At 51.3% G+C, this 9,489-nt stretch overlaps 1 protein-coding gene across 2 annotated transcripts in view; it reads right to left on the reverse strand.

Annotated features, from left to right (window-relative positions):
- LOC113216447 (gastrula zinc finger protein XlCGF57.1-like) overlaps positions 1-9,489 on the reverse strand; it is a 185,033-nt gene that overhangs the window by 154,340 nt on the left and 21,204 nt on the right. The window contains exon 2 of one of the 2 annotated variants that reach the window (XM_052267559.1): positions 6,449-6,604. Coding sequence is in view for 1 of the 2 variants with exons in the window: in XM_052267558.1 (XP_052123518.1) it covers positions 5,655-6,578 (924 nt within the window). In the remaining variant the exon portion in view is untranslated. Of the gene's footprint in view, positions 1-5,131; positions 6,605-9,489 lie in introns of those variants that run through there. The other variant, XM_052267558.1, reaches the window with a different exon arrangement.

Here is a 9,489-nt window from a genome sequence, read left to right on the forward strand (position 1 = left end):
GGGGTCATGTAACGAGCAGCGCCAAGCGGCCTCCTCCGAAAAGATATAGCGGCGACATGTTGCAACGCAAAGTACCGATATTAGCCCCGTTAATGCCTCCCCGAAAACTTTTACCCAAAGTCTCCTTCTCTCGCTGTGCGGGCCCGGCGGCGGCTACCGAGCGCCCGGAGGGTAGGCAACGCAAGGGCAGCCGTGCTCGGCGGGACGGTATCCTCCGGGCGCTCCCCGCAACAGACATATGGTAGATGGTCTCTTCCTCGTTATTGAAAAGCAACGTAAATTTGTGTTGCAATTTTGAACTACAAAATATGTTGAAACTTTTATTTGCAAATTGTATCTTTTATATTTGCAACATATATTGTTAATTTGTTAATTAGATCAATTCCTAATTCCAAGTCGATACGAAGTACTTGTAAATTTACAATTTCAAATGGTAAGTTTTACGACAAACATTATGGATTTTTTTTTCTGTAAGCCTACGACTATTTAGCAGAGTGGTCACAATGATTATTTCTAAGCACGCCTTTTCGCAAACTACTACTCAACTTACGGAACACTCGAATCACGAAGTCATATTTTTGGCAGCTGCCGACTCTCTTTATTTTTCGGAGGGAAAAAAAAAGAAGAGGAGGGGGGGGGGGTGGATACATACCGTACTGTCGGAGAAACGTTCCAAAAATATTATTCAGCGTACGCTCCATTTTTCTTCTCTGTTATGTACTCAAAAAATTATTTCAGGAGAAATGTAGGGGGTTTCACACCTGCCGGAATAACAGGGGTGCCTTTTGGGAGCGACGGCCTACAGGGTGTGTGTGTGTGTGTGGCGCTCGGACTCGACACGCGAGCCAACACACACACACACGCGCGCACGCGCGCGGGACGGAGCTGTATATTTGCTGTAATTCTGAGGGAAAACACCGGCCCCATAATGGGCGTGGCGGTTCTTTTCTATTTATTTTCCGAGTGCGAAACAGCCCCGCCGGTGGCGCGTTTGCGAATGTATGTGTGCGAGCGCACGCGCAAGGGTGTGCGTGTGTGTGTGTACGTGTGAGTGTACGTGTGAGTGCGTCCCGCCTCACCACGCGCCGCCCCGTAGAGCCCCGCACGGCTCCGGGCCCCGCATTTGGGTTGTAAAAGCTGCCGTAAACCCCGTAACCCGAGACCCTGGCCGTCACCAGTCCCTCCCCCCAATCGGACCATCTCTCTCCTCTCTCTCTCTCTCTCCCACGCACCCAGGGAATCACTGCAAGAGGACGCCACTCCTTCCGGAAGGACTCCTCGACCCGTGAGGGAAAAGTACCCCAGCGCCCACCGGTCGGTTGAGCACTGTGTGGAGTTTGAGAGTAAAGCGCAACTCGGAGGTATGCGGGGACGGAAAGTTTAAAAAAATGTTGTGCGTGTTCAGAAGAGAGAGAGGGAGAGAGTAGCAAGACTGCTGCTGCCCGAGCTGCGCCAGCGTGTTTGACTTGCAGTACGGAGCTCCTCATTTCGGGACAAAATTCACGGGAAAGTAAAGGGGGGAGAGAGAGAAGAGAGAGAGAGAGAGAGAGAGAGAGAGAGAGAGAGAGAGAGAGAGAGAGAGAGAGAGGGAGAGAGGGAGAGAGAAGCAGAGAGAGATGCGGAATCGAAAACGGCCCCACCGCGCGCGTCCTCGGCAAATGCTTCCGCCAACAAAGGCAGACCGCAGCGACAACTTCCTTTCCGAATAGACTGGAGCGAGGAGACAGATGTCACATCGCTAACTTGTGTTTTAGTCAAAACTTGTCGTCTGGTCTGCTCCGCGTCGCTCTTTCTCTCTCTCTCTCTCCTCAGAGAAAGATAGCGTGATCTGAACGTATGTGCGTGGGGAGAGGGACGCAGGATCGAGAGGGGGAGGGGGTGAGAGAGTGAGAGAGAGACAGAGAGAGGCCAACTCGTCTTTTGTTGTTTGGATCAGCCGCAGCCCTTCCTTTTCCTGGCGACCGCAAACAGTCGCCGATGAGAAGACCAACTCCCTCTATCCGATTCGCCTTCCGGGTCCGGGTAAGCGGGGAGCGTGCAAATAACGCAAAGCAGCTGATCTCTACACAGTAGAGACGACGTGCTTTAATTGTATATTTATCTACCCTTTTTTCCTCGCCGACTCCGCTTACCATGGAGAGCAGGTTTTGTACCAAAGGTTGTTTTTTTACCGCACAGCGAGTACTACTTACATAACTTGGAGCCGCACTCTCGAAGCTCTGCGCCCTGCCACTGACCCGCCGACAAGGTGTTGTGAGCCTACACACAGAAGAGAATGTGCGAGAGGGGGAGGGCAAAAAAATATTACACAATACAGGGACGAGGGAGTGAGATGAAGATATGTAGCGCAGTCACCGGATCCACGCGGGAGAGCACGAGTGCGTGCGTCGGGAGGGCCGGCGCGGTCATATGGAGGTAGTCGCTGTAATAACAAAAATAATAGTGATAAATTTTAGCGGCCCCGGAGCGGGGGTGGTTTTACCCCAAAGCTCGTTCTCCCCCGGTGTGGCGGTGGCTCCGGCCCGCCGCGGAGAAATGCTCGCAATGTACCACTGTACCACCCTCCCCCGCTCCAGCCGGGATCCAGTTATGCAACGCACCCCGCCCTCCCCCGCGCTCTCTCATATTCCTCTCTTTTGCTCTCCCCCATTGCCTCTCCCTGGCTCTCTCCCCCGCCCGCTCCCCCGCGGCCTACTCGAACACACGCGTGGTGTCGGAGTGAAGGGCCGCGTACAGCGTATAACCTGGGGGGGGGGGGGGGGGGGGGCTCCACCACCTGCACAACCACCTGATGCAGGAAGCAGATGTGGCGGGTAGGTTCGGTGAGAGCTGGCTTGCAAGGCACGAGCGGGCTGCCCTACAAAGTCAGTCGTACAGGGCAGAGAAATTCCATCCGCTTTCTTTTTGTAAAGACACTGTGAAAAATATCCTCGTAAATTTACTACATTTGTTGTAACATTTATTTACAAAATATGTCGGTATTTACGACAGCCCATTCCTGCTCGTTGGTCAATTCCAAGTCGATAGGGAGTGCTTTCCCGTTCACATTGTAATTTTAACGACTTTCATCATGGAAAATTTTCGCGTAACCCTTAAGAGTATTTTTCACAGTGCAAATAAAAACACAAAAAAAGTGATAACGGGTAAACTTTACCAAAAAAAGTGTTCGGCTAGAAAAATATTCATGCAGGGTTAGACACCTCTTTGTTCGTATGTTTGTTATGGTCATTTCGTAACCGTACGGACGTTTGTCATCCTCCAAAAGCTCGCAGAGCGCACACCAGAGAGGGGGATGAGCGATGTAGAATACAGATTTGTGGCGCCGTTGTGCAATCGGCCCGCCCGGGAGAGGGCCCGCATGCCCGCCCACCCGAGCGCCTGCCCACACACAGACTGCGCTAAAGCCACCGCTGCGGCCAAATCGTCGCGATATCCCGCCACTTGCCTTTCACCCCCTTGACTTTCCCCGGCTCTCTCTCTCTCTCTCCCTCTTCCACTATAACATCCACCACTTCGCCCACGCTCTCTCGCTCTCTCACACACCAACGTACGAGAGATGGAGGGAGAGGTCCGAGAGCCAAGGGCTTACATTATTCAAAACATTCGACGGGCGCCACAACTGGCCGTAGCGAGCCGTAGAGTTGCGTGGCTTCAAGCGTCCGATTGAATAATGTATCCGGTAGGCGGGAAGAGGGGCGGGAGGGGGGGGGGAGGGAAGCTCCCTGGCCGACTCTTTCGTTTTGTTTTATCGTCCGCGCGTACGTCTGTGGGGGAAGAAAATCAAGAAATGTACACTTTTCACCCGAGTGGGCGCGTCGGGAAGGGTAGATCAAGAGAGAGAGAGAGAGAGAGAGAGAGAGAGAGAGAGAGAGAGGGAGAGAGAGAGAGAGAGAGAGAGATTGCAGCAGCGTGCGACAGAGCAGCCGGCCGCTGGGCGGGCATCCCTCGGGGACGACAACGAGAAACCGACGTGGCGTACCGGCGGGAGGAGCGGTAGGTGGGTACTTCCTCTCGAACCGCTCGGTGACCGATTTCCCCCCTTCCAGCCTCTCACTCGCTCTGTTTCTCCTCGCTCGCTCGCTCTCTCTCTCTCTCTCTCTCTCGCCCCCCGTGGACCAGCACGGCCACGGCTGCTGCACTGCGAGATAAGACGCACCGTCCATAAAGAACGCAACGCATTGGAGCGCGGGAGACGGCCAATGAGTGCGACAAGGACGGGCCGCGTCCACCCCATTGCGCCAGCCGGGACCCCGGAGAGGTCCGGGAACGGGGCCCCGCCCGACGCCCCACCCGATCAGTGCGTATGGCGGGGGCCGGCGAAAAAAACAAAAACAAAAAAACAACCGCGTCGGCGGCGGCAGGTCAAGTTCCACCCGACCGATCACACACCGGTTTGGGCGACGGATATAAAGAAGGTTAAGTTCTACCAAAACAATGATATGTCAGCAAAATGATTTGTTTTGCTGATTTTTATTAAATCTTTCGAGAAAAGGTCAGCTGGAAATATCGTTGTATTTAGAGTGACAAATAATAATGAATGTCGGTGTAGTTTTAAAACGTTTTCAAATTTTCCCGAAATTTTAAATTGTAATACGTGTCGTTAAATGATGCTACAGGCCTTTTTCTTATTGTTGTTCTCCTCGATTGACGTTGACGTCCCTGCTCTGCGGAGAAGTGTCCGCGTTCCGCAGGGCTCAGCTGGAGAGCGCTAGAGAGAGCCGAGCTGGCGCTGGAGAGTCCAGGGCGGGCAAGAGGGAGGGACGTGTCCGCCACGCTGTATGTCCTCATCGGCCCCGCCTCAAAATAGCGCCGCCCGTTTAGCGGGTTATTTTGGTCACGCGTGCGGCAAACGCCAAGGTGCGGGCACACCGCGGTGCCAGAGAGAGAGAGAGAGAGAGAGAGAGAGAGAGAGAGAGAGAGAGAGAGAGAGAGAGAGAGAGAGAGACGGGTATGCCGAACTCGTTTCACTTGAGAAGGAGTTAGCCCTCCCGTCGGTATGCTGTCCACGGATGGAAGAACCGCGCCGGGTGCGAACGGCTCCTCGTCCTCAGCAAAATTAACCATAGCAAAGAAATGTACAGAGCAACTTAATAATAATACAAGAGTCAGGAGTTTGAATAAAATAGTAGGATAATTTGAACTGAAACGTTACACTTGCCACTTGCGTTAGAAACACGCAAGTATCAAACATTATTTTTTTATTATGAAAAATAAAAATGGCTGAGCCGAGCCATACAACATTACATCTACAAACAACTCTTCCGGAACAGCAAAGACGCGTAACGAAAAAAACTATATAGAAAAACTGAGCAGCTGACAATACAATAACAGCAATTCAATTACAGAAACAGCAAACAAAAACACATTTTCCAAAAATTCACAGTACTATAATTATATTAACATAACGTCTGAGCCCTGAGGTGACGACACAGGCTCAACCCGTAGTAAACATCTTAATCTTTCACACGGTACAATCAAAAGAAGTTTCCTTTAAGTGGGTTTTGAGATGTCTACACATCTCGCTACTCTGGTTAAACTTCCTGTTGCAGACGGTACACTCGAAAGGTTTTTCCCCAGAGTGGGTTCGAAGATGACAACGCAGATAAGAGCTCAGGGCAAACTTTTTGTTGCAGACAGCAAACTCGAAAGGTGTTTCATCGGGTGTGGATTCGGAGGTGTCTACGCAGATTACTACTTTCGGCAAACTTTTTGTTGCAGACAGTACACTCGTAAGGTGTTTCACGAGTGTGGGTTCGGAGGTGTCTACGCAGCTCAGCAGTCTGGCCAAACTTCTTGTTGCAGACTGTACACTCGAAAGATTTTTCCCCAGTGTGGGTTCGAAGATGGGTACGCAGATGACTAATCTGGGCAAACTTCCTATTGCAGATGGTACACTCGAAAGGAGTTTCTCCTGTGTGAGTACGGAGGTGAGTACGCAGATTACAAACTTGAAGAAACTTTCTGTTGCAGATGGTGCACTCAAAAGGTGTTTCTCCAGTGTGGGTTCGGAGATGGTGTATTAGCGTACTATTATGGGCAAACTTCTTGTTGCAGACGGCACACTCGAAAGGTTTTTCCCCAGTGTGGATTCGAAGATGAGAGCGCAGGTCACCACTCTGGGCAAACTTCCTGTTGCAGATGCTACACTCGAAAGGTTTTTCGCCGGTGTGGGTTCGAAGATGAGAACGCAGTTCACTACTCCGCCCAAACTTCCTGTTGCAGACGGTACACTCGAAAGGTTTTTCCCCAGTGTGGGTTCTTAGATGGTAACGCAAATGACTATTCTGGGCAAACTTCTTGTTGCAGATGCTACATTCGAAAGGTTTTTCCCCAGTGTGGGTTCGAAGATGAGTACGCATATGACCACTCTGGGAAAACTTCTTGTTGCAGATGGTACACTCGAAAGGTTCTTCCCTAGTGTGGGTTCGAAGATGAGTACGCATATTACCTTTCCGGGCAAACTTCTTGTTGCAGACGGTACACTCGAAAGAAGTTTCGCCTTTGTGTTTCGCCATGTGGACAGCTAGTGCGCTTTTACTTCGCACCTTCGCTGTGCAGACAGCACACTGAACGGGCATAGTAGACACCGAGGGACTCGTACTTCCTGCAAAACAAGGAACCATTTCGTGAATCAATTACGTGTTTCATTATGGTTTCAGGTATTTTTTTAAGATGTCTAGTAGGAGCCTTTTTAGACAGCTCACAAGACTCTCTTTATCTCTATTGGAGGGTACATCCTTTACGGATGTTTCGTAACTTAAATAATGGCCAGACCATAACGGGCTGTCCGGTTTTGTTTTGATTTTTAAAACGGCTCAGATTGTACTTCAATATTACAGCAACTCACCGTAACGGTGTGCGACTGATCCTGAACAAGATCCTTGCGGTCCTGACTTTCCTTTAAAAACCTGGATTGACCGTGGCCATTCCGTACTATAAGTTACGGGTTTCCTACCAATGATCAGTCGCATTCACAGTGTCTCAGGAAACACGGCACCAGGGTTGCCAGGCGCCGAGCGAGTCAAGTCGCCCGAGCCGAGCTTCCAGCCGAGCTTCCAGCTTGTCTACGGGTGTTTTGTCACAAATGTTTGCATAAAATTTGTAATTATGCTTTGTTATCGTGCCTTACATCGGTATTTTACACATTTACTTCCAATACGGGTGAAATAGGACTAAAATACATCAAAAAACACCCAAAAAACGGAAAGTCGCCCGAATCGCCCGGTTCAAAATAAAAATCGCCCGGAAATCACCCGGGCGCATTTAGACCTTAAAAGTGCGCCCGGAGTCACCAAAAATCGCCCGGCGGGCGCAAAATCGCCCGGTCTGGCAACCCTGCACGGCACAGCGATTGCTTTCCAGGCGGGTGGAAGTAGCAGGAAAACTTGCGCGTTGCAGTTCAAGTGTAAGTGTGGCTGTGTGTGTTGCAGTGCGGCGGGGCGGGGCGGGGCGGGGCCGCGGTGAGCCATTTGCCACCGGGTAATGCCCGCGCGTAATGGCGGATGCTGGAGCAATAATTACGATTCGTGACGGTCGCTTGTTCGTGACAGGCTTCATTGTTGCAGCTATGCGTTTGGAGCTCAGCCCGAGGGGAAGGGGGGGTGGGGGTGGGGGGGCTGTACCCCTGCACCAACCCCCTCGCACACCAGCAGCGGACCATGACCATACCACCCTACTTACCCTTCCCGAACTTCCTGTCATAATACCACACAAACCGCGGAAACCGCGGTCGTCCGTGACCACGACTAGAATCCCGCTTGAGCCCCCCGCCCTTTCCCAGCGCTTACATAAAAAAAAAAAAAAAGTAACTTTTGAATGTATATTTTTTGTTAAACTGGACATCAGTTTTGTTTATCAAGTGACAGGCATCGATTTGTGTTTGTTTCGTTCTCAGAAAGACAGGAAGAAAGAGAGAGAGATCGAGAGAGAGAGATCGAGACAGAGAGAGAGAGAGAGAGAGAGAGAGAGGCGCGCAGGGCGGTCGTGGGGCTGCTGCGCAGGCGGCACGACGCCATGTGTTTATCTTACGGCTAATCTGACGCGTTAACAACCCCCTAGCAGTAAAACCTCTGCTACTCTGCGCTTTTTTTTTGTATTTATTTCAACCCCAGCGCGCCACACTATTTTTTATCTTACAAAAAGTATAACTCCGTTTTGCAGTGCTGGCACAGCAGCAATGCCGCCGTCGGCGCCCGCTTTTTGCAGTAAGTGGGCCAACACCCGGACTGGGCTAAGGCCCCGCCGCGCCCCACCACGCCCGGCCAGCGCTAGCGACACCTTTTCCACCACATTTCACACGTCCCAGAGCGGAGGCGGGGAAGGGGAGAGGCTCTTTGTAAGCGCGTGCATACCACGCCCAGAGCGGCTTGAATACCGAGGCTCGCTGGGTCGCCACCCCCACGGCCCCCTACTGTTCAAGGCAGCCGCACAGCAGGTCATCTAAAAGGCGCCAAGAGGCAGGAGACCTGCGTCGCGACCGGTCGCGACGAGAGAGTGAGTCTTGCAAGCCGAACAGGCGCCGAGCGGCAGAGGGCCCAACTGCAGGAGGCCCGCGTCCCGTCGAGAGTCCTGCCAGGCGTCTCGCTCTAAATAGGCACCGTTCCTGCGTACTTTAATGATTTAGGGCCCGGCAAGGGGGATGGGAGGGGTGGCCAACCCAGCGCCTATCGGCACTGCTCCACGACGCGGCCGCTTTGCTCGGGTTTCTTCTCCTACTTCAGCGCTGAGAAGCCGGCGCACAGCCAGGCATTGTGTGCGAGCTAAAAGGAGGCCAGCAACGCCCCGTCGTCGTTATGAGCGGAATATCCCACGCAGCGCAAGTGAGCAAGCCACAACTTTACTGCAGAAAATCCCGCTGCAAAACGCAACACACTGTTGGAAATAAATGTCACCTGACGACACACTGCGTGGTGGGTGACTCGCATGCTTTACAAAACAAAAGTGTTTTTTTTTATATTTGAACCCTGTCGAAACTTATGATTTTTGGCCTATATCGGCCCACAACAGAAACTACTTGGTATTACTTTGCTACATGTACAATAAGAAAAGTGTTGTTAATTTTGTTAGCAACACATTTCGTTCTAAAACAAATCACCCGTAATGTTACGAAAAAATTTCCAGGAGCAAAACAAAAGTGACTGCTTTTGATCAGAAACTTCGTTTTCGATGTTATTAAGAATGTTATTTTATTTAAGTGTTGCTAACAAAATTAACTTAACTTTCGCTCTTAATTTACAACAAATTTCTTTGACAGTAATGCATTCCTTTACACCAACACAATCACATTAATAAAAGATGAAAATGCGTGTCAGAAAAAAATGTCAGACTCGTCGTGTGTCAACTTTTTCAAAACGAATCTCCGAGTCCGTCGGGTGCACGCCACCACGCTCTCCTCGAGCCTCCGGGGAATCTGCGCGACGCGCCCGGCAAACTCCCCGCCAATGACCCTGCGCCGCGCGCTGCTGTCCCGCCAAACTTTCAGGAGGAGGC

Source organism: Frankliniella occidentalis, unplaced genomic scaffold, assembly GCF_000697945.3.
Source record: "Frankliniella occidentalis isolate FOCC.00 unplaced genomic scaffold, Focc_3.1 Scaffold54, whole genome shotgun sequence".
Lineage (NCBI taxonomy): Eukaryota > Metazoa > Arthropoda > Insecta > Thysanoptera > Thripidae > Frankliniella > Frankliniella occidentalis.